This window comes from Diadema antillarum, unplaced genomic scaffold, assembly GCF_040938485.1.
Source record: "Diadema antillarum isolate AM-2024a unplaced genomic scaffold, OU_Dant_1.0 seq00000103_RagTag, whole genome shotgun sequence".
Classification (NCBI taxonomy): Eukaryota; Metazoa; Echinodermata; class Echinoidea; order Diadematoida; family Diadematidae; genus Diadema; species Diadema antillarum.
In genome coordinates this window covers 1,183,435-1,209,587 of record NW_027271190.1, presented here as the reverse complement: position 1 = coordinate 1,209,587, position 26,153 = coordinate 1,183,435, and the positions used below count along the sequence as shown (strand labels likewise).

The 26,153-nt window shown below is 38.7% G+C and overlaps 1 protein-coding gene across 1 annotated transcript in view; it reads right to left on the bottom strand.

The window, feature by feature from the left end:
- Window positions 1-25,320, bottom strand: part of LOC139726883 (nucleolar pre-ribosomal-associated protein 1-like) — a 37,183-nt gene extending 11,863 nt beyond the window's left edge. Inside the window, exons 1-19 of the mRNA XM_071637877.1 lie at window positions 25,128-25,320; window positions 22,474-22,616; window positions 20,768-21,055; window positions 19,709-19,805; window positions 18,454-18,665; window positions 17,579-17,709; window positions 16,801-16,996; window positions 16,088-16,225; window positions 13,731-13,889; window positions 12,712-12,853; window positions 10,859-11,133; window positions 10,035-10,133; window positions 9,072-9,330; window positions 8,070-8,252; window positions 7,032-7,225; window positions 6,021-6,224; window positions 4,452-5,327; window positions 3,745-3,907; window positions 1,718-1,988 (exon numbers count right to left, since the gene is read on the bottom strand). Of these exons, the coding sequence (XP_071493978.1) occupies window positions 1,718-1,988; window positions 3,745-3,907; window positions 4,452-5,327; window positions 6,021-6,224; window positions 7,032-7,225; window positions 8,070-8,252; window positions 9,072-9,330; window positions 10,035-10,133; window positions 10,859-11,133; window positions 12,712-12,853; window positions 13,731-13,889; window positions 16,088-16,225; window positions 16,801-16,996; window positions 17,579-17,709; window positions 18,454-18,665; window positions 19,709-19,805; window positions 20,768-21,055; window positions 22,474-22,616; window positions 25,128-25,320 (4,223 nt within the window). The remainder of the gene's footprint in view (window positions 1-1,717; window positions 1,989-3,744; window positions 3,908-4,451; window positions 5,328-6,020; window positions 6,225-7,031; window positions 7,226-8,069; window positions 8,253-9,071; window positions 9,331-10,034; window positions 10,134-10,858; window positions 11,134-12,711; window positions 12,854-13,730; window positions 13,890-16,087; window positions 16,226-16,800; window positions 16,997-17,578; window positions 17,710-18,453; window positions 18,666-19,708; window positions 19,806-20,767; window positions 21,056-22,473; window positions 22,617-25,127) is intronic.
- Between the last annotated feature and the right edge of the window lie 833 nt (window positions 25,321-26,153).

Genomic DNA, 26,153 nt, shown 5'->3' with positions numbered 1-26,153 from the left:
TAAGGTATGATGACGTCATCAAATATCAAAACCATGACATGGACTTAAAAGGCAAATGTTCAAAGTACAACATATCTGAATTTGGGATAATATTGAGCTTAAACAACAGAGATACGAGCAAATGAATGTCAAAAACAGTACCTTAAAAAAATTAATTCCACTTTTTTGATTTCAGATGACAATATGATGACGTTATAATGTATTTATGGAAATAATGATACTTGAAACGTTATGTCCAATTTATATGCTTTTGTAATATGCAATAAAAACATAGGGTCACCTGACGTTTTAAAGAGCTATGGCGAAAATAAAGATATGTTTTTTCACTATATTTGCACATAGATGCGCACGCGAAATTTCAACTTTGACGCCAGTGCATTGCTTTGTTATTTGTCAGAATCGATCAGAAATCAATGGATATTGTTACTCAAAGTATCAGGAATCCAAATCAGTCAAAAAAAGTGCATTTTCATGTTACTGACGCGCTGTGCGCGCGAAAACGCGCGGACGGACGCGCACGCGCAAAATTGTTTGAAACGCTTAAAATTGTCTGAAACTTCGAGATTTCCCATTGGAAAGTTGTTTTGAGCCTTTTAAAAGTTTGACGCGCGCTTACGCGTCCTAGATGACGTCCTAGGTAATTAGCATCAGAGAAAGAAAGATAGAGCGTGACCTGAACTTTATGTCCACAAAAAATGATACAGAAATGACCTTTAGTTATGAAGTTATGATCGATCATGTAACATGGTCCGAAAATCACAAAATGGCGCCTAGATGACGTCATAGAGAGTTACTGTCATGAAAACCTTATTGTGGCTAGATATTGTCATGAGACATGTTGACTGAAAATGTCATGTTACTCCGTAATGTCATTCTTGAGATATTGACGACACAAAATGTGGCAGAAAGAAAGAAGAATAAGAAAAAAGACAGATTTTGACAATCACAATAGGTGATACGCTAAAAGCGTATCACCTAATGATGATGATGATGATGATGACAATGATAATGATGTCAATAATAATGATGATAGTAATAATAATAATGGTAATGATAGTAGTGGTCGTAGTAGTAGTAGTAGTAGTAGTAGTAGTAATAATATGATGATGATGGTGATGATGATGATGATGATGATGGTGGTGGTGATGATGATGATGATGATGATGATGATGCTGATGATGATGCTGATGATGATGATGATGATGATGATGATGATGATAATGATAATAATAATAATAATAATAATAATAATAATAATAATAATAATAATAATAATAATAATAATAATAATAATAATAATAATAATAATAATAATAATAATAATAATAATAATAATAACACTTATAATAACAGCAACAACAATAACAATAACAATGACAATAACGATGGCCTGATATACTGTAACTGATGTAATCAATTATAAAACATCAAGTAACAATGATGATCAGAAATGCTCTCAGAGTTTAATACTTCCGGTGTACCTTTTTGGGTAATATTTCATATTTCCATTGTCATCCAATTAAACAGTGTTATCACAACGTCATTTCACACATTTCTCATCCACATGTCTCCATTTTAGAGCAAAAAGCAGCAGTTTCTGCAGTCATGTGGAAGCTATGTTTTACCTTTTACTCTATGCAGTTTGATAATAAATATCCCATGAATGGCAGAGAGGAGCTACAACTGACACATACATTGTATGAGAGAGTCAACATACCCAGTGAATGATGAGCTGTCAGGAATTTTCACCAGACCATTAAACAGGTCTGTCGTTTCCGCCAGCGATGCACTCGGCAGCAGCAACGTCAAGACTCGAGGCACAGTACCCACAGGTTTGTCGTGGGCTTCATCACAGGGTGCGTCACGGGGTTTGTCATAGGGTTCATCACCATCCGTCACACTGTCTGCATCAGGAGGTGTATCCTTCAGCACCTTCTCACTCAGTATCTTCCAGTACACCTTGTGGAGGAGCTTTTTACACTTTGTACCTGATTTTTTTAAAAGAGATACAATGTGCATGGAAAAAGAGAATTAAAAAGATGCATGCTGCAAGAGCAGGATGAAACACATTCCACAGGATCATGGCTTTCACAAAAAGTTTTAAAATTCTCAACTCTTGCACCAACTGTATTTTTTTTAAAGTTTTGGTAAAATCTATTTGCCATCAGTGCTGGATGAGAAGACTACAATAATTTTTATTGTTACATTTGGAGAATGATTCAAAGAAAATATAAGAGAATTACACAAAATACCATTTAAAAAAAAATGAAAGGCACACATTTCCTTGACTTGTAACTGACATATATATTAATGGTAAATATCATTCCCCCTGCTTTTGAAAGGCAGTATGTTGGTGTGTTCTTTCACTATGCTCAATACAAAAAAAAAAAAAAAAAGAATTCTCTTTAAATATCTTTACATAATTCTTCTACGGTGACATCACATAATCAAACCTTCGAATTAGCAGAAACTTTTGAACAGATTGTCTGAATTTCCTCACACTTCACTGATGTGTTCTTCAAATATTTTTCCACTCGCTGACTCCACATGCATGTGTCAATGTGGAATAACTTCCCCCTTTAATTTCAAATCTGGCTTAACCCTGTGTGTGCTTTGACTGCTAACTGGCACAGTAAACCCTATAGCTTTCTACACTCTGTCCAAAGTTTCTGGCACAGAAAAGGTTAAAGCAGCATTCCAGACAATTTTCATAATTTCATATTATGTAGAACATAAATCAACAGCTCCATGTGTAGATTTGTGGAATTTATTGTGCTCCTCGAGCAAAGAAATCAATACTCTGAAAAATCTTAAACAAATTACACTGAACAGTCTAGATGACATAGAGCCTCACATACTTCAGAAATGTAGCAGTGTAATTCCATTACAATTATATACCACTTGCTTAACAAGTTCACCTGTGTAGAATCTATGCATGCCTTCTTCTTTTGTTCTGCTTCCTTGAGCCCAAACTCATACATTCTTATGGTGAGGCTGCCAAGTCATCATCCTTGTTCCTTGCAACTTAATAAATTTTGAAAGCATTCTTATTCCTCATCCCAATCACCATAAATTCTGAAACTCTGTACTCAGTATAACTAATTCATGGTTGTTCAAATGTAAAAGTCTGAAAATCATCTACAGGTCTCCTTTAACTCTCTTATGTGCCACGTTCGCACATCCAACTCAGTCGACGGCGTGCTAACTTCGTATATTCTGCTCAACAAATAAAGCCGCCAAGACCGATCGATAAACCGCTAATTACTGCTAATCCCGCGGCACAATGAAAGCGTTTCTCGTGCTTTTGTTCCTCTTATATACGGCTTGCATTCTATGTGGAGATCGACTATCAAGCGATGTTCCCAACTAGATTTGCTCGTACATTCTAAGTTTCTGTCACGGTTTTATATGCAAAAGTCATGCCTTTATACTAATGTAGCAACTGGTCATTCAAAAGAAAAATTGAAAATAGATTCGTCATACAATTTATGTTGAAACGAAGCTTGGCATTCCTCTTTAACTTTGCCTACTATTATGCCCATCCTAATAGAAATTTGTAGAAGTTATACAAATTGGAAAAACAGAATTCTTTCTCAAAGCATGACAACCTTCGTGTCTCGGAATAACGTGGCACACAGGGGGTTTCCACCATGGCACATAAAGAGTTAACAAATCTGACTGCTAATATTCTCAACATGGTGCAAAGTAAAATCCTTGACCTCTGCTACCGAGGTCAAAACATACTCTTCTTAGAGTCCTCTCTGGGCCTTGATAGATAAGCCTCTACAGCAGGCTGCAACAGCTCCAAGTCTGTCTCCTTGTTCGCTTGCTTTAGACGATCAGTGATGCACTCCTCAAATTGGCAAGGATTACTGTTAACAAGAATTGGCAGAAGAGTTGTTCCCATCTGAAATGTAAAAAGAAAAAAAAAAAAGAGATAACAAATCAAGAAGAAATCTTTATGAAAGAGAGAGAGAGAAAGAAAGAATTTGCATAGTATCTCGGCTTGCATATTTATATCAACTGAACAAGAACTTTTCTGCTGAAATTAGCAAAACTTTACAATTTCGTAACTCCTTATCTTTATCTGATTCTGATCAAATTTTCACTGTTGTACTCATAAGATTTTACTCTTTTTTTATCAGAGTAACTTATAACTGGACTGGAATTCCTCTTTAAAGATAAAACTTCACAATTTGAGACTGAATTTCCATAAGACTACAAAGTTTGTCTTGTTCCCAATATAATTTTACAAATTTACACAGTTCTTATTCTATTTACCATAGCAACAAAAATCACACTAACACATCTTGGAATTCTTTCCTAAAAAAAAAAAAAAAAAAAAAAAAAAAAAAAAAAAAAAAAAAAATGTACCTGCCATGGCCTGAAAGCAAAATTCTAGTACTGAAGTCTGAATTTCAGAATAGGCAAACATTTTATAAAAAGAGTACCTTTTGTTGCTGGTCTAGATCCGTGCTGAGGCATGCCATCATCAGACTTTTCACATCCCCTGCCTCCACAAGTCTTGGGTGTCTATGAAAGAGACGACCAATGGCATCAAATAGGGCTCCCCACTTGGCCTGCACTGCAATGTCTACTATGTTGCTAATGTCTGCCTTACAAAATATCTCTGACTCCAGTGTTTCCGAAGAAGGCGCGCTACCATGACCTGACCCTAAAGTCCTTCTAGACAGCACAGTGTCCTTCTTCGACTCCAACGTCTCAATAATAAGCATTCTTGATATGAGGTGACTCGTGAGATTCAGGAGGCTGCATGTTTGACTGTCACGACTTATGGCTGTCGAACACAGATGACATACCACTTCTTTTAGGATGTTGGAACAGTTCTTGCCGGGAAGAAATTGCAGAAGACTCTCGACGAGGTTCATCACTCGATGTAAACGTTGCTTGTCTCGTGCTACGGGTATCAGGTTTGTATTAAGATTGACTTCCACTGATTCAAGAAGGGAGTGAAGCATTTTCTCTAAAGCACGATGCGGCACAAATTTTTCAAAGACTTTGACGACTTCCCCCAGTCTTGAACACAGTGTATCTGACTGCAATTTGTAGACAAATGGGTGGTGAAGAATAACCTGGCTCAAGCTCTGCCAGTCAATGTTCTCTGATTTCACTTCACTGGCCTCACTGGGAACCTCACTCTCACTGGCCTCATGAGGGCCTCCTCCAACTTTGTTCTCTTCTCTGATTCTGTCTTCTGTATCCACCGCAGAGTTCAGGCTAATGTCCATCTCTGATGAAGAAGTTTCGGCTTGGTGAAGGACGGCCAAAAGAATGTCGACGTAGAATGACACAGAGCTCGAGTCACCCTGTTTGAGAGGAACACACACTCAATTTATTGCTATGAAGAATGGTGTACAAAATTTTCAAAATTTACATTTAAACTCTAATACTGCCTTCACTCTTTCCTTCAGTGGGTACTTGGATATAGACAAGTGTTCGAATTGGTAGACTGTATGTTATCTTCCTTGATTTATCACCTCTAGGATAAGACAAAACACATCGCAATGAAACCGATGAAAAACATTTATTTATTTAGTTATACTTCTTGACCTATGAGAGCACAATTGATATTAATGCTGACAAAACTTGAAATGAAATGGAATTCATCTCCCAACATGAAAATATAATGCAAAGGAACACTGAAAAAAAAAACCCACAAAAGATACAAAGCATAGTGTACAAACATATTCTAAGTTCCACAGAATATTAGTAAACTTGAATAATAATAGTGCAATTGCAAAACCAGCTCAGGAATCCTACATATTCATTACTACAGATTTGATATAAAGACAAAATCTTTACATCTTCAATATAAGAAAACGAAAAGATTCAACAGAGCCTCTGTTCTTGAGGGCTTTTATCTCTGAAGAGGTTCCTGAAATTGGCTTTGGAGGAAGAAATACTGAGTCTCCACAGCGATGAGAAACACAGATTTAGACCAATAGTTGGAAGCACAGCACAGAGAAATTTTAAACGGATTTGTGGCCTATAGAAGTTACCTCTTGGTCAAAGCAGGTTTGCATGTATAGGAGACACTGCTGCACTGTGGGTAAAATTTCTGCCCTGGGTGTCAGAGGCAGCCTCTCCTTTATTCCCTTCATCTTTGCCGAAGACTTGACCTTTGACCTCATCACGAATGACTCACGAACGAATGAAGACAGCGAGAGGGGCTGTTCTGCTGCTGGTGGAGTCTTACGTGCCTCCTGGATTTTAATTTTTCAAATGACAGACAAAAAAAAGCAAAAAAAAAAATCAGATTAGCATGGACACATTGTACAGTACATCAAACCTAATGAACACACATTTTCAAATTCTTCTTACATGCACTACAAAGATAGTACCGTTAAATTACAATCACAAAGTTTGAGGGTTAACCTTCCCATTCATTCTTTCAGTTATGCCTGACTCCACCATTTCACTTCACAAAGACCATCACTTTGACACAAAGTGACTGTATCATTCACTGAAATTAGAGCGACATCACTGTGTATTCAAATGTTTTCATGAATACTAGAATCTTTCTCACATAAATCATCTATAGCTACAGCAAGGCATGGACAATGGCTGCCAAATGTATCATACAGCCTACCTTTTGTGACAGACAGTAAGTCCAAGAAAAGCACACATCAATGAATGTAGATACCTATTGGTATTGCAAAAATGAAAACCTTCTACTATCCTCTCTCCTGCTTCTGATTAGGTGACATATATAAAACTGGGTAAATATACCTAAAAGACTCGGGTACTGCAGGAATTTCAAAACTGACAGGCAGATTGGTCCTCATAAACATACATTGTACTTCTTGATACCAATGCTGTTGAAAGATTACATATTTGTTGCTGTAGTAAAAGCAGTAAATTGTTTGTGAACAACACCTGCCTATACATGTATATCAGCGCTCCAACAGTTTCAAAAGAAAGAAAAATATTTAGTTTCTTTCATTGACCTCTGACCTTAGTGGCAAAAAAAAAAAAGACTGTGAGATTGAGGGGGTCAGTTGCTTGCAAACCTTGGCCACTTTCATCTGTTTTGCCCCCGGCAGCCAGAGATTGCAGTAGGACAACAGTTGCGTCCAGTCGGTCAGTTCCGGTCTGGCGGTCTCCATCCTGGCCTGGGAGGCGTGTCGTACCAGGAGACAGATTGGTGTGGGGTTGTGTTGTGTGTGGATGATGGACTCGATCACACGCGAGAGGTAGTTTGAAACTGTGTGTGGGAGGTAGCAAAGATTGAATGCTCGGAGTAATTTTGATGCTAAAACAGCATCTACAGAGAAATGTTTACAATTGCTTATGATCGATTATACCCGGGGATTCCCCTGTATGATCTAATACTGTATACGCCACACAGACCTGTATATCTCGCCAGGGTTTACATTTTTGTGAATTTCACAAGTCGGGAGCCATTCACGAATCTAACAACACGCGAAAATATCAAGTCTGATACTGACACGAATGCGACATGTACTACTACGCAGTACTCAATACACAGTACACGAACAAGATGCATGATAAAGCCGTTAAAGTAGGCGTACGTCTTAACGCACCTAGTGTGTGAATGGATGCGCAAATTTAACCACTCATGAAATTGTCGGGTAGTCCTGATTTGCAAAAAATTAGATCGACTAAATATATGGAGTACACAGCATAATTGCAAACTGCTCTTGACTGGTAAAAATGATTACTTGGTAAATGACAAACATTTGCTGGATACCAATTGCACTTATGATGACTTGCACAGCTCTTTTAATGTGAGACGAGGCATTTCACAAAATGTTTTTCATTCATTTGATGAAGTCTACCTTTTCATGCCGGTAATTTGCAGCATTTTGTCTTCAAGGTTCTATCACTCTGCAGCAATGTTCATAACGCAACACACATATTCCCCGATCTCTTTGTACTAGGAAAAAGAAATTACCTCTTTCAATTTGTTGTGTGCATTTTCTAGACTGGTTATTTGGTGTACTCATTTAATATACACCACCGAAGTCACTTTCGTTGGTCTTCAAGTGTTGAAAAACAACAGAGGATAAACTGCACTCTATATGTACCTTTTTGCATTTCCTTTGTTGCATAAAATTCTTCAAGAGCTGCAGGTAGGAGAGCACTGCATGGCAATGACCCCACTTGACCTGGGTCACGACCCCTGACAGGACTCTCTGATTGGTCAGCATTACAGTCATTCCCTCGGTCACTTGCACAGACTGGTAGAATGTCGTCCATGTCCAGAATAGCTTGTGGTCAATGATACAAGAGCATCTCACTGTAATCAACTGTTTCCTTATGTCAAAAATCAAAATCTTCAATATTGTCACTATTCTAATCATTGTTGTCACTGTCAACATCATCATTATTACTATCTATTGTAAATCAACACATCACTCTCCACAGTTGGTGATTACTCGTATACTTTATCCTACAGGTTTCATTATGTTCCTCTTGCTTTTGCTCGCACAATATCTTATTGCATAATAATAACATGTTACGATTATAAGATTATGGTAATGATTTTCTTTTCTCTCTCATGTAATTTTATCATCAAATAATCACTACACAGTTACAAATAATTTTCTTGCTTTGGAAAGTATGAGAAACAATTAAAAAAACCCATTGATTTTCATAACTCAATTCAGGTACCCACTAATGCAAGTAAAATTCAAATTCAGCAATATTAGACAATGATGACAAAAACATGTGTATGAATGTATGTCCTTGTGTGTATGTTGCCAGAGGAAAAGAATTCAACTTGATATCTTCAGTCATTTAAACTTTCCATTATGACATTCAGTGATTTGGAATTTTTCTAATGTGAGTTCTATTGTGAATTCCAGTGAAAAAAAAATACTATCATTGAAAATTGAATGCAGGTATGCAAAATCATATAACATTATACACAAAGGATCCACCGTATATTGGCTTCTTCAACTACACAAAATTGTAAAACTGATAAAATTGTTTGATGACACATGCCTGAGTTGATAGGTATGTCAAAGTCTTCTTTTTTTTTTTGGGGGGGGGGAGGGGGGAATGCAAAACCATCAAATCCTGTTTACCTTGGATACCAGCTTCCGACACACTCGCTGTTTCCTCCATTTCTCCTTCTGCTCCTTCTCTCTCCATCTCTGCCTCCGCCACCGCCTCCATGATGCGGTCGTTGAGAGGATACGGGTTTCTCACCACCTTCGTGAGCGAGCGCTGCAGGAAGGCGGCAGCCGGGATGGGGTCAGAGGTCACAGAGGTCGCTGACAACGCATCTAGCCAGATGGAAGGTTCCTTGGGGCACTGGTCAAACTGACCAGTGTGCCTCAGCACCTGCACAACAATCCAAGAATGCAACTTATAAAATCATACAAACGATTTGAACAAAAGTTTCCAGTGCAAGTCAGAAAGACTACGGAAAGATGGTGCACATTATTGTGTGGCCTTGGAGAACATCCAGTGATCGCCACATAGAATTACAGTTTAAACAAACCATACCTCAGAGCATAACCACACAGAGACAAGGACATAAGTTGACCATCCGTTAGCTGACTGTGGCCAGTCTTGTGAAAATGTGGTAACATTTGATCCAAGGTCACGAAGCAATCGCTATGTGGGATTTCTTCATTTCCATTCCCAATCAAAACACATACAATTTATATCATCACTGGAGCGACAAGAACTTTATCTACAAAATGTCAAATGATCAGGAGAGCAAAAAAACATGACAATGAAAGCACTATTTCAAATGTGATAGCCTTTCCTTCGACATGCCATGGTGGCTTCATTTTTGGAGTAAGATAGCTAGGATTTGGAGAGGACATCATTTAACTGATTATCTGACCATTAATAAAAAAGAAAGTCACTTTCAACAAAATTTGAGATACAAGGTCTTGTCACCCCAGCGACTAGTTATACCAGATAAAAATCATTAGGTACCTGCACACTTGTACAATATCTCTTTCAATATATGTCCTTGCATGCCATCAAAATCATATGCATTAAAAAAATAGATAAAAATCATTTTCATATCTCACCTTGCATATCAGCTGTTTGGAGACATTTTGAAGTTTGGGGTCACCAGATGTCATCAGAACATTCAGAAGTTGACCCATGGATGACCCTTCACCTTTGACCTGTAAGCATCCAATTCCAAGTATAGTAAATAACAATTTTGTTCTTTTCCTTGTATTCTCAATTTTACATAATTTACTCACTTACTTGGACAGGTACAGTTGTAGGCTGTACTATAGCATGGCATGAAAATCAAACTTACATATTTGATGATGACCATGATATTATAAGAATATCCTAGATACTGAAAGCATCACGAGTGCAGCAAACATGCTGACATGTAGCAACACAATATCTGAGAATAACATTATTACCATCTTGTTCCGGAAACTATGGTAAGAGATGGTCACATTTACGTAACTAGTCTGCTCCTGTGTCCAAAACTAAATTTGTAAACAAACTATGATCTGGAACTGTCAAATATTAAGTTAAAGGAAAAGTTATCCTGAGGGCAACTTTGTTCAGGCGCTGATGTGAAACAAAACAACCACAAAAATCTGAGAAAAACACAATGCATCTCCTAAAGAAGACGATGAAAAAAAAAAAGCCAATGCAATGCTACAACACGTGGCCTGGCCTTATGTCAAAAAACTGCTTTATCTTCAGAGGCTATAATCAAAAAAGTTTTTGTTGCCCCTAATTTTTTGTTCCCACTCTTTGTCAGTGCAATGAATTCATATTCTGGTAACTTTTCTAAGAACTAAGTGTTTACAGCACCAGGTACATACACTAAAGAACATGCAGATGGCTGTACTAAATCAAATAACAATGCAACATCAAAGCTCACCTCTTTGAACCAGCGGAAGTGCCCAACATCAAAACCCAACAGGAAGTTCATGGTCTCAAACTGCAGCAGGGCATGCTGGGAAGCCTTGGAAGCCCCACCCACACCCATGGTTTCGCTATCGGGCTCAGGTCTGTCATGATGGAATATCCCGTGCAGAAGGCGGCTGAAGTCGAAGGATGTCTGGAGCAGAGCGGAGGGAAGGATGTGGGCGTGGGCCCCCAGGATCTTCAAGATGAGTACCAGAATGGATGATGGCTTGGGGATGGGAAGTCCAGCTGGAGGATGAAAGTCACCATGGCAACATTGTATCTCTTTTTGGCTCTCCTACCTCACTGAGCAGATGCACAAATATTTGCAAAATCTACTAAATTCCATATCCATCCATGGCATGCATTTTGCTTGAACTAGTTATCGCTATGTCGGGAAAGTCATTAGGAAAGAATGGGCGAGATGAGGGGGTAGTTATGGAGTACCTATGTAGGTAAGTAAAAATGAAATTAAAATATACTCAGACTGATATTTTCATATTCAATACACCATGAACGGAAAACAGGACAGGCATGACTGGGAGAAAAATGCCAAGAAAATATGATCCCCCTTTAATTTAATTAAAAAATGAAAAGGGAGGTGTGTTCCAACCATGAATTTGTGCCCTTCTTGGGCTTTAAGAGGGGGGATAAACTGAGGGGTTGTGAGATTTACCAATAAATGCTCTCCATCCAACAACATGATATGTGTAAAAGGTCTCCCATTTCAGATGAAAGCCGTCAAGAGCTTCACGAACCTTCCTTTCTTTCTTTCTTTTTTTTTTTTTTTTAGCTGTACCAACGTCTTTTGACAGTATATTTCGACTCAGTTTGTATTCCGTATAAAATAATAACCAAATTTTTGACAACTGGGTCTGTTATCAGACCAGTTTGATAACATGCAATTCCAGTCCCACCAGTGTGGAGGTGTACTGTTTTGCAACATTTAGGCCTATAAATTATTGGCATTTCTCCTATAATAGTGTTAAAGGCGTTAAGTCTGTTTCTTAGACGAACTTGTCGCATTAGTAGAAGGCAGAACCCATTGGTAGCGACAAAGGCAAGCAACTGGAATCGAATTTGATTTTCTCTGTAATTTCCAGGTGTTGTCTGTTCTCTGTGTAGATATTTGACTGAATATGTGACCTCGTGTCAAAGTGATGAAAACAAGAACGATGATATTCCGTATTGCCGACCAGGCTGTAACATCCTCTTTTCCGCATCATTCGCATACTAGGCGACGATTGGAAATTTGAGATTGGATAATATTATAATTGTAGTGATATAGATGGATGTAGATAGGACTTATTATAGAATTATCGTTGCGCCGTTTCAAAGTCTAGACGAGGTAGCCAACATTAGTAGTGTTTTGGGTTTGCGTGTAGATTATTGTTGTACTTGGATATGTGTGAGTGATACTCCTGGCGTATACTCGAGTGACGATACAAAGTACCATGTGTATAATTAACGAAAAGGATGAAGGGAGAGAAACAGGAAAAAGAGCTTTGTAAACTTAGCATCGTGATCAACCTTCCTTTCTTAATTCATGCTTTATTGAAAGAATTTATCGGGTGAGAATGATAAGGGCGTTAAGTTGCCACTAAACCCATAGTGTTCAAGACAAATAAACGCCCTTCTCATTCTCAACCGACAAATTGTGAGGATAACTCTAATGCAAGGCTAGCTACTGGGAATATAAGCTCCAAAAGTGATATCAATAACTTCACACCCTCTTGAGATAATTGATACTCTTAAAATCATCACTTTTGTGTCATCTATTTATTTTCCTCTTGACATAAGATGAGAAATGAGGGATGGAGGACCAACCTGCTTGCTCTGAACCCTGGCTGTCCTTTGGTTCCTCCTCTTCAGTGTGGTGGTTCTCCTTGTTCTGTTGCTTGGCAACCCCTCTCATTCTGGCGAGGTACCGCTCCCAGCAGGCAAGAAAAGTGTCAACATCAGGTAGAAGCTGGATGACAAAGCGTTAAACATTCTCATTTCAATATGACTGCAGAGGTCAATGCATGTACGATATTAAATGTGTCCTGCACAGTGAACACCATACAGATATAATGCATACGTTCGTAGAATACCAGCAAGCACCTGTGTATAAACATTAACCCATTGAGGACCAGTCCCGAGTATACTTGGACAAGTCTCTATGGGAAACGCGTGTTGTAGCAAAATCAAATTGTCCTCAACAGGTTAAGATAAAGTGACCCATTTGTGATATTCCCCAAGGGCAAAAGATTCTGGGATATGCTCCCACTGGCAAATTGAAATAAATGATAAAACAATGATACTGATCTGTGATAGATCAATAATGCATGACAAGTGCTGTATTTATGATATTTTTCAGTGCAACAATAGAATGAATTTGATTGTGCACAAAAATACCAGAAACTGAGTGATCTATGAATTGAAATGTAAAGAGAAATATTAAGGTATCTGGGGGAGTGGGGTGTTATGACATTGGATATGCACTCACTGAGTGAATGAGGAACAAATTTGTGCAGTGCATGTTGTGGGCTTAGTGGTGATGGTGCCAAAACAGCTACCATGGGAGATTCAAGTCAATGGTGCACTGCATTTTTCTCAAGCACTTTAAGCCTTGTAATAAAATAGACAATTACTTTTGTTGTCAGGAACACACAGAATGTTCTAGAACCTCTGGGCTGAAATTAAAATGTGGTTTACCTCAACTTGATGAGTTAATAGCAAAATGCATAAATGTTTCTTTTAATTTTTGAATGATGACTGCTAACAGTCATCAGTTGCACCTTTGTAGGGGAAAACAAAAAGCAAAGACACAAGATTCTGTAGAATAAGGAAATGTCATGACCAACCCTGCTCAAGACATCTTGGTACTGCTTGGCGAATTGTCTCTTCTCATTGACTGACAGCCAGCTGCCGTCACTCTCCACGTAGTCCAGATTGCATCTCGCTCTGACCATCATCTGGTTGACGATCTCCAGACCCACTAGACAGATGACTGAGCTCTGATGCTGCACGTACAACAGGTAAGGGAAATAAAAAAGGTTAAAGAATATATTGGAAACTTTCCTCTCTTGCACACTGTGTGTGTGTGTGTGTGTGTGTGTGTGTGCATATTTGCTGACACCATCTCAGTAAAAAAAAAAGAAAACACAGTTATCTCATTGTAAATACTAGGGTTGCTGTAGCCCACCAGTTAAGTCAATGGGCTCTTAATCCTGAGGTGTTTGATTCAAGTCCCCTGGCTGCAGTGGTTGTGTCCTTTTAATAGGGGAAGGCATTTAATCCTCAGTGCCTAGTTCTCTGGATGGGACATAAAGCCATTGGTCCCGGAGTGCTTGCTTAAACCACTGAAGACTAGTCCTCGGTATACTCAGGCAGGTGTCTATGGGAAATGTGTGTTGTAGCAAAATCAGTCCATCCTCAACAGGTTAAAAGGATGTATGCTGTGTTTACACCATATCCTGGTGGCCACGGCAGTCATGTTTCAGACCACCATGGACAAAACGGGATGGACATGAGACAACGCGTTGGGACGGAATAGGTTGTGATTGCCGTGGGTGTGGTGTCAGATTTTTAAATTGTCCTTAATATTTGCCAAGGCAGTCCCAGAACTAATGAGAAACCTTGTAGTCCGTAATAAAACAGGGTGAACGCAACAAAGTGTGACAACACATAACATGCCATAACAAAACTTGGAGGCGGTCTGTAGTGGGATGCCACTGAAAATATTGTGTAGTCTACCCTGATCAGAAGCCGTGAAAACAGCATCTGAGAGCTACATGTTCACTGGAACGAGGACTGGAACATACAAGACTAGAATGATGAGAAAACTAGAAATGTTGCTATGGCGACTGGTATGCCTCCGCCATAATGCATGATTCTCCTAATGTAGGTCTAGATAGTACATGTGGACAATGTGTGATTACATTTTCACAAAATTGGCAAAATACTGAAATGACAAGTTTGTCACAAATGTGTTGAATGTTCACCTTCCTTGACCTAGGTTTAATTGGATGAATAGGAGAGCATGTATTTGGGGATTTAAGGACTTTAACTTGACTTTGACCCATTCATACATTTATGCATTGAGTAATTTTCAAGGAAGAAGTATGGAGAAAAAGTGTAATTTCTGTATTGAATAGTAAATTGTCACCATTTTCATCTGGCCTTTGACCCTAAAATTCATAAGATAATCACTTTCAGGTAGAACATGCATAGATATGTAGTAAGTTTCAAGATAACTTGAGCCACTTCAGAGATATGGAGGAAAAAGTTAGTTCAGCACTTTCACTTGATCTTTGACCTTTTGACCTTTGAGGCAAAAAAAAAAAAAACTTTCCAGAGAATTTCTATTCGGTTACACATGCATACACCAAGTGTAAAAAAAAATAATCCTGCTGGCATTGCATAAACATGAGGGAAATAGTAAAATGTTGAAGTGTCGCACTTGACCTTTGACCCCCTGACCTTTGACCCCCTGACCTTTTTAATCACTGCCAGTCAGTACATGTATATACTATGTTCCATGAAGATACCTTGAACAATTTTCCAAGGTACGGAGAAAAAAAAAAGAAGTTTTAATATTTTAACTTGACCTTTTGACCTTTGACCTTTGACCTCATGACCCAAACTTTCACCAGAAAATCTGAACTGAGTAATACATGTATACACTAGGTTTCAAGAAAATATCTTCAGGCATTGCATAGATATGGTGGAAATAGTGAAATTTTATGTATTTGACCTTGACCTTTTGACCTTTGACCTTGAGCATGTGCACCCAAAAGTTGGTAGGCACAACTTCACCCCCTAATACACATACATGCCAAGTTTCATTAGGATACCTCAACAGGTTTTGATAGTTACCTTGTCCACAAAATTCATTACGGACGGACGGAAGGACGGACGGACGGACGGACGGACGGACGGACGGACGGACGGACGGACGGACGGACGGACGGACGGACGGATGGACAACCCGAAAACATAATGCCTCCGGCACCACTTCGTGGCGGAGGCATAAAAACAAACAGGAGAATATCCCATCTACCAATGGTGCATTATGTTTTGGGCAAACAGGGCTGTTGTGGCTATTGAGAACATGGTGTACACATAGCATTAATGCTTCCTTAGTGGCAACATTAAAAAAAGAAAAAAATTCAATTCCATCCTTTCAGTAACTTTGAATAATGTTGATGAGTTTTTTTACCTTGATGCACTGCTGGAGAAAGGAGTGATTGGCAGTAGCTGGTGCTGTGGTAACCATCACCATAGATACCAGTTTGGCCACGCCTATCCTCTCTGGCCTGGTGAGGGTAGGACTCACATTGGGCTGTGCGGCATATATCTGAGCAGCGAATAAGAATAACCATGAGAAAGGATTTCAATACCACTGATTGATCTGAGCAGATAGTGAACTAGACAAATCCCTTACTGCAATTAGATACACATAGATGAGGATGTATTTTTCTTTCAGGTTTTAGCAACACTCCTTCACCAAAATACTCCATGGCTAATGCAGATTGGATTTGAAATCCATGTAAAACTGAGGGAGATTTTAAGTAACTGGATAAATATTGCTATATGTGCTTGATTATGCACATAATATTCTATGTATGTCTCCTAGGTGGATATCATGTATAGGCCCTATTTCATTTTGTAATATTATGCCTCCTAGCTGGATATCATTTATTATTCAATTTTGTTACATTTGATGTATTTTCATTATTCATTGAGAAATATGAAAATAAATGAAAATGAAAATGAAATGAAAATGAAATGAAATATCAGGAACTTGTTTGCAAATATTCAATAGCAAATCAATGTTACGAAAATGGGATCAAAATTAAGGGTATGCCTTTTGTAGACACCATTCAGCAAGAATGGAGAAGACTTTGTGTCAGGTACAAAGAAGTTCCTAACCTTTTCAATGAGCTTCATGTTGGCCAGCCAGGTCGTGGAGGGTCGGGGGGCAAAGGTGAAGGGGCATGTCGTGAGGTACTTGTTGAGCAAGTCTGGGCATGTCTTGAGGATATTCACCACCAGGTCACAGACGAGATCATCCGTCGTAGCTGTCTTCAAGGTCAGCAGGAACTTGTAGAGGGCGCTGTTTTGATTTCTGTGCCATGATCAAATAACATCCCTTTTGTAAGGTACTGTAAAACACTATATTTTTGCGGCACGAAATTTTTGCAAATTGGAGAGAACAACCTTTTTTGCGAGTTGCCTCTAACATTCAATGCATAATAGTGTAGACAAGAATTTCTGTACTTTCGTGAATCTTGGCTCATGTGAAATTTGCAAAAATTAAAATGCATGAGTTCACACTATCTTATTGGGAGACAAGGCATTCCAGTGACAGTAATGCATGAGTGATGACTTTTAAAGGAATTAATTTCAAAAAGAAAAAGAGAAAAGAAAGACCCTTCAAAAGCACTATTGGAAAGATTGGAAATATCTTCTAATGTATCATTTACAAGAACTCCAAAGTGGCAATACTTCAAGATTACCCACCTATAATGTCAATCCAATGCTTTTTTTTTTCCTCATGCCAGTGGACATTGTACACAGACAAACAAGAGCAGCCAAATGTTGCAGTTGGTAAACGTGTCTGTGAGCAACTGTAAAGAACCTAAATTACTGACTTTAATTTTGCTTGTGACTTTTAATGACAAAATGAGAGGAAGGATCCACTTCCTACCTTCCTCCAAGTCCCATCGACTTGTCCAGAAAGGTGATGCCATGCTTCGTGGATGTCGTCACTTCAAGGAGAAAGTTGTGTGCCACGTTGACTACAGCCTGCTTCCCAGCCTCGGATGGATTCTCTGCATTCTACATCCCAGAAGTTCAGTGAATTTGATTCAACCACAATCATTCAACAAGGAAACAGTGAGATACGATAAAAATGGACAAACTGCACAGGGACTTGATTGGTGCCTGCAGGCACTAACTGCAATCACTTCACTTGTGAAAAAGAATATGTCTGAAATGATAAATGTTTATAAATCTTTATTCAACGTAGATTAAAAAGAAGGGGACACGGAAAACCCAGGTCCCAAGTTTGAAGTGCTGTAGAGCGATTGAGACATGGTGCAGATCACATTATCAAAACAGTTAAACATGACAACATACCGGGTAATACTAATTTTAAAAGATATAAAACTATAAACTTAAAATCCAACCTCATTCAGGCTATATGCTATTTTCATTACCATAATTATAATTCTTACCATTCTTATCTATACATTTTTTCTGAAAGCTAAATTTACATTTCTTTAAACCTTACACAGTAACAAATCTTTGAGTGTACTACGTGAGTTTACATGACAGAGGAGACTACTGCAAAAGTGGATATTTTCGCGCGACTAATTTTTCACGTTCGACCGGGTAGAAAGAGTTTCGCATGTTTTTAATTCCATGGAATCATGACATCAACTATTGGAACATATGACTCGCAAAAAAACGTGTGCTTTTATTTTCGTGCTAGTTTCTGGTTACGCCAAATGCGCGAAAATTGCAACACTGAGAAAATTTCCACTATTACAGTACTCTTTATAAATATTTCCGGCAACATACCTCAACTGTTTCGTCTTGTATGTCATAGTTCCCCCGCCAGTTTTTGTACAGAGTGGCGACTTGTCCCAGTGTGTACTCGTTGAGAAGAGCTAGTTTCTGGGTCTTTGTCACTGTGGGATTGCGTACCACATGTGCTAGGAGGGTGCCCAGAAAGGCCTGGAGGGTGGATGCCCTGTCCTCTACCAGCCCCTTGAAGAAGTTCTTCAAGAACTCTGGGTGTTGCCATGGAAACAAAGAAACACATTAGTGAGAAAGAAACCAAGAAAACATTGCTGACACAATGATCAATAGGACAACACATTGTGAAAGCTATTTGTATCGCTAGCTCCGCTGCCTGAATTAGTGAGCAGATGGATTATACATCTATCTAGTTAATTTGACCATAGATCGATTGATTGAAAGATAGGTAGATAGGAAGATAGATTGATGGATAGATACATAGATAGATAGACAAAGAGATTAATAACTTTTGCTTTCATCATTCTTATAAAAGAGTTGAATTGCAATGCTTGTAAGATTAAAGGACAAGTTCACCTTCATAAACATAAGGATTGAGAGAATGCAACAATATTAGTAGAACACATCAGTGAAAGTTTGAGGAAAATTGGACAATCGATGCAAAAGTTATGAATTTTTACAATTTTTGTGTTGGAACCGCTGGATGAGGAGACTACTACAGCTTGTGAGTCATATGCGTACAACAGTATAAAGAAAATGTAAAAGAAAATTCAACATATTTTCACTTTTTTCGCATAATAAAAGAGCTCTTGACTTGCCTCTTTCTAAAGGCAGGGGGAATAATATTGCTCATAACATTTGTCGGTAACGAGTCAGGGGAATGTGTACTTTTTTCAAAAGATGGAATTTTGTGAAATTCTCTTTATATTTTCCTTATATTGTTGTACGCAAGTTATTCATACACTGCAGTAGTCTTCTCATCCAGCGGTTGCTGCACAAAAATTTTAAAAATTCATAACTTTTGAACGGATTGTCTGATTTTCCTCAAACTTTCAATGATGTGTTCTACTAATACATGTATTGCTACATTCTCTCAATCCTTATGTTTATAAAGGTGAACTTGTCCTTTAAGAAGATATAGAGTTACATACAGTAGTTTACAAATGTTCTTTAGTAAAACAGAAGTAAACAAAATAGAATTGTGAAAAATATAATATTCTTACACACATGTACACACATACATACATTCGTATCTTCCTTATGGCAGTAATCACTAAAACAAAACACGACACCATACCTTTGTGGGACAAGAATTGCCCGATGACGTGATTGTCTCCCGTGATGAGGAAGGCCAGACCAAACCGCATCAGACATATCCTCACATCCTCCTCAGCCTGCTCACATAATGGAATCATTCCAAACAATCAAAATAGATTACAATGATAGAACATTATTTACCTATTTCTCACAACTTAGCAAGTGATTACTCAAAAATTCTTAAATGTGTGTTGACTTGAATATTGACTGATGACCTTTGATCTTTTAACAGCTGTCTCCAAATGAAGGTGATAATGTATTTGTCATAACATACCCTGTGATCTCTGACCCCTAATCTCTGACATGTACTGCAAAGAATCACATCGATAATAACTCTTTTCATACTGTATGCCTGTATAATATTTAAGTGCATCTTTAACATTTTTCATTGAAGCTCTCTCATAAAGTAAAGGAGTTTTGGACTTTGATCTCCAGTGAACTTTCACTCCAGGCATGAAAGAATTATTCTGTTTGTTAACATCGTTGCAACGAAACCTGACTCTAGCTAGCAGTATTTACATGTATACGTGTGTGTATGTGTGTATGCATGTGCGTGCGTACGTGTACGTTTTAACAGTATTATATTTTGTATAATAATTGGTATGAACTGTTTATCATTTTGACACAATGCTGTAATATTTGTTATGTTAATGTAATCGGTATTTGTTGTTGAATTGTTCATACAATGTATGTCGTTTGATGTAACTGATATGTCTTTCAATGTGATGCAGTACAATTCAACCTTCGGGCAACTACTTTGCACGTTGGTTTCAATAAACCATTAATTAACAAATCAAATCAAATCAAAGTTGTGATTCATAAAATATAACTCATTATTACCTCTCCTTAATTCCTCCACAGAATATTAGATACACACAAGAATGTTTCATTCATCTACTGTAGATTTTTGTAGCATTTTAGCATTTCAGTACATCACTTCATATTGGATTGCTCTTTGACTTGCAGTATCTGGAAACTGTGGAAACTCGGTTGTTCAAACTCTGTGTGCAAAATGGGCTCCTATCACAGAGACTCTCACCTTGCTGTTGCTCCTGTTGTAAAGCGGAGTCAGGGCACCGTGGTCAAATCTGAAGACGTTCAGGACCTCCTGCGCGGCCGCCACATCGAGGGCAACGAGGGCTGTCAGCAGACGCAGGGCCGACATCACGACCTTGGCCGACTGGCTGGGGTTGAGGGCGCGCTGCACGTGGCGTATGTGGGTTCGGAGGAGCAGCTGGAATGGGCCGAGGAGCTGGGTGCGGTAGTGATGGAGGTCCTCCGCCAGCCGCAGGATGATGGATGTGAGACAGTTGAAGATAAGCTGAAGCTGGATGGATTGAAGAAGGACACAAACATACGAAAAACTCTGAGCTGCAGTATCTTTGGAATTCAATCTACATCAACATCCTTGTTGGGGATTTCATGCAACATAGGTAATCAGGCTCAACACAAACTTTTTCTGATTTTTTTCCACTTTTTTATCCACTAAAATCTTTAAATTTAAAGCTGAAATTTTGGTGGCCCAAAAAAGAAATGTAGGGGCCCAAAATAAAAGGAAACATAACAATATTATAAAAGATATCAAATGCCTGATCAGGCCACCTAAAGATAGCCTTTTTGGATATTTGGTGGCAGGACATCAATTATTAGTGGCCACAGGCCATCGGGCTACCGGTACCTTTAGTAACGATCCCTGGAAATACATCTTTATTCAATCATGTAATGGTACCGATTCTTAAAGAATTGCTGTTTACATCCTGCAGAACGAGATGACACAGTACAACAGATAATTTCGTCTGTTGAGAATGAGAAGGGCGTTAAGTGGTTGTGAACACTATGGGTTTAGTGGCAACTTAACGCCCTTATCATTCTCAGCCGACGATTTCATGATGTAAATATTGGCAGTGTTAAATTACGACGGGGCCCTGGTATTGGTAAAAGAACATAATATCTGCACATACATTGTATTCATGCTAAACATGTACCGGTCCAATTCCACTTGAACATATGACCATACTCACAATGATGGTCTAAATTTATGAATTTGTCTTTAGTAGCAAACGAAGGAGCTCAATTTTTAGGAAAGAAGATGTTTCCACACAATTGCAGTCAAAAGATTTTACTCAGAAGATGATAGAGCACACTGTTACAAAATAGAACCCATTCACAATTGTTAAGGGAGAAGAGTGTGAAACAAAACACTTACGGGTCAAAGGCAGTGGTTTAACAGATGCAATACCAGTTCATCAGCTGTTGTACATATTAAAGCATCATTTTGATTTCAACAAATATCTTTCTAGATGCTAACACAACCTTAGACTAAAACTTCATGAGATACCACTGAAGTTATCTCTTCTGTCACATAAATCCTTTGCAATGTGAACACTTTATAAATCTGCAGCATGCGTGTAGCACAGAGTGTGTGTGTGTGTGTGAAACAATTGGGTGCACGTCATGAGACTGACATCAATGTGTCATACAGCTCACGAGTCATGCAGCCCACGAGTCATGCAGTCCATGAGTTCAACACTATGCAAACAAGGCCCACGTGACCGACACATTAAGTCCCGTGTTGTCATGTCAAACTCGTGGGCTGTTTTTAGAAAGTATCAAACTCACAGGCCTTCTTTGCCTTTTGTCAAACTTATGGACTGTATGATTCATGGGCTCTATGATTCATGGACCTTTTTTTCAATGTCCAACTCAAGCCTGGTCTCGTGGGATGACCTCGAACAAATTACCTACCTCTGCATTTGGTCTCTTGTCTGTGTTCAGCAGGTCAATTATCTCGGTGCACTGTGGAGAGTGCTGCAGGTACTCCTGGACAGCATCAGTGTTGCCTTGGCCCTGGGCAAATTCTCTTGTGTATGCCCAGAAGTCTCCCAAAACTGACAACGAATGAAGAGCATGAATGACCACTGCAATGACTAAAGCATATAACTGACAAATGATGAAAAGAATCACTGAATATGTCTTCTCTCTTCAATTAAAATAACAACATACAATGTAGGAGTAGAACCCCTAGTTTATACAATCACATTCATAATACTAAAAAATAATACCAAACTGCCTTCAAGTTTAACAATAACAGTACCACTCCTACTCTTATGATTTATTTGTAATAAGCAAATTTATACATGTATGAAAAAGACATGACTAAAGCAAGCCATCCATAATTCGACCATAATGCCGTCAGACCGGCTGCTACATGTCTATCAATTAGTAGTAAACTATTGAATTTAAATGTAACTTTGTTTTTCTTTACAAGTCTTTTTTTTTTTTTTGGCTTGAGGACCGAGAACTTTCTCTCTTTTAGTTTTCATCAACCAATCCATTATGCCTCAAAACTGTGCAACAGCTGCATTATATTTTACATGCATATTCAGAGTCAGATTTATTGGTCTAAATGCTAATGTAGACATAGAAATTTAGCTCTCATTTTTTTTTAGCTTGTTACACACACACACACACAAACAAATAATATTTGATATGCTTGAAAGAAAAAAGAACGGCAGAAAGGATCTCTAGGCCTACTTGTCGATCATAGACAAGCGTTTGCAAAAAGCCCCCCCCCCCAAAAAAAAAAGAAGGAGTATTTCTATCCTATTATCTAGACTTCTTGCATTGTATATCTACTGTTGATAATAACTTTAATGTTAGAGGTCTCCTATAGATCTAGACTAGACTAAACTGCATCAGCGAACCCAACATGTACGTGGCTGTTTTTACTGGTTACAGCGCCCCGGGGTTAGACCAAGACTACTAGTGCTTACTAGATCTAGAGTAAAATACCCTGTTTGCGGCAGTTTATTGAAGGGTTTTTCCCACACTGTAAACAAATCAGGCAAATCATTTTCAACCATTTCATATATCATAGACAAGATTATTCATTAACGCTATAAATTTGACCAATATGACAAACGCAATTTTCACGATTTACCAGGGCAAAACCCGGCACAATTTTCGCCGATATGCGCCGTAGTAGCTCTGCTTAAGGCACGATGTACAATCCCTATGCAATACATGCGTGCTCCGCGATCTTCAGCTGAACGCCTTCACATGTCTCGCGAACATTGCGTAAGCGCCAAATCCCATTGCGAAAGCATGTGAAAATAGCTGGCGTACATGCACTGGCTGCAAACAGGATCGCAATTCTGGCGGTGTTGTTGATGTCTTTCTCGTGTTTTTATCATTTTTTTCGATGGTAACATCCACTTTCCGAAAAAAAATGGCGGCCCACATCGGCTCGCGAAAGTTCTATTTTACGTGAGGATATGTTTTCAAAATCCATGAACATCGGGAAAACGACAAAAAAATCCAGTTTCTTGGACCATTGTTTCTTAACTTTTATGTTAAGAAGTACCGAAAATAAAATTTTGGATGCGATATATTGTCATTTAGGTGAGAAAATTTGACTTTTGTCGGAGATTGTGCCCATTTTATCGGTTGGTTTTTGTTGATTGGTAGTGTGTTAGTATATGTGTAGTGTGCATGTAACAATGCAATGCTGTGTTTAGCGGTATATTACCGAGTATGTTGTACCTGCCGCGAACAGGCGCACGGCTGCTTACTGCCGCAGTAACTCTATACAGTATACTAACTGTACCGGCTACTGGTATACACCATACATTCAGCGAGTCTAAATTGTTGCGAATTTGGGACTTCCTGATGATTTCGCGAGTGGTTAAATTTGCAATCCTGGAGTCCTCTACTGAACGGAGAATACGTACATGGGTACATGGGTATGCCACATTCACATCGGGATCAGTGTCAATATTTTTGCGTGTTTAATTCATGAATGGCATCCGACTCGCGAAAATAAAAACCTTGCAAAATATTCTGTGTAGACTAGAGCCAGAAGTCTACCAATACCATCTAACGTTACTGCACTGATAGAATCTACTGCCTATTGACTCAAGACTGTCTTGTTTACTCTTAGACCACGAAGCGCATACACTGTAAGTTAGTAGCTAGCTAACATAGATCTTAATGAGGTCTAAACTCTAACATCATATGAACGTTAAAAAATGAGAGTTTAAATTACAGTTTATATTCATTTCTTATTCTCATATTTTTATCGATGAATATTAGAGTCTAAATAATAAATAATTGAATAGACTAGACTCTAGTTCTAGATCATCTACTTCTGAACCATTGACAGTACACTGGACATGCATGAAACAAAATAATTGTCTCATTATTTTTATTAGGTGCATCATTCCTTTATTCTAAATACATGTAAGTATGCGTATGAACGCATCCCCTCTATTACTATCGCGTAGTATATTCGAAGTTCTAACTTGTCAAAGTCGTCTGCACGCGCACGCCAGCCGCTAAACATCAGTCCCGTCTATTCTAGTTCATGGTGGTAACTAACGACCCCTTTGCCGGGTCCTCACCTTCTGCCAACGAAATGCCATCTTTTTTCAATTGAATGATGAAATCTGAAGGATCAAACGGAGTCTTCCGCTTCTTTCCCACACTGCTCTCCACCGAATTTTGATTCTCCTCTTCATCGTCCTTTGCTAAGACCTGATATTTACGTTTCTTAGCAAGCCTTCTCTTCCGCACGTGTTTGCCGTGGAGAACCATTTTGGCCGATACACTTTTCGGAGCGAGCAATAGTTAAGCGCCCTCTACGTTAAGAGCGGGCAAGCTGTATGTGTTGCACACATCGTATGCATGCCTATGGACCCTTCGTTCGCGAAACGAACGGCCGCGGTTAATTCAAACGTAGGCCCTATGCTACGTGAGAAATCGGTTATCGTTGAGACTCTGATCTGCCTGGATTGTAAGTAGACTTTCCAAATTATATTTGCGATTGTAATGTAAGTTGAGCGCTTTCATTAAGTGAGCACAAATAACACCCTCAAATCTAAAGCAATTCAAACCGTTAAATTATTGCAAATATGCTTGTGTTGGTAATAGCAAGACGTTCATGTAGAAACGTCCACTATAAAAGTAACCCCGTCGCGGGGCGCTGTAACACAGTACGTATAAGGTTTGTTCGTATGCATGGGGTCGCTGCTGCGGTAAACTATGTGTCATCAGCTGCTACAAGCTTTAACCAGTCCAAGCTAAAAGCCAAACATCAACCAGAGTGAGGCGGAACGTGTAACGTTAGAGTTACAGTGTATTTATGTACGCTGGCCTGCCTACTAATAACATAGAGTATGGTTGGGTGTTCAATACCGGCCACCTAACGTTTTTCTATCAATAGAAACGTGAAAAATCTCACAATTTGCCTGAAATTTTACTCACGTGTGGAGAAAATACTCCGGATTCACAAGAGCGCACTGAAAATGCGATCTGAGGTACGCGCTCTAGATGGCGGCTTCGAACGCGTGGAGTGTAATTTTTCCCGCACTCAGTTGCCCTATTCATTTCAACCGACCACCCTGACAAAACGTATCAAGGGCACTTAA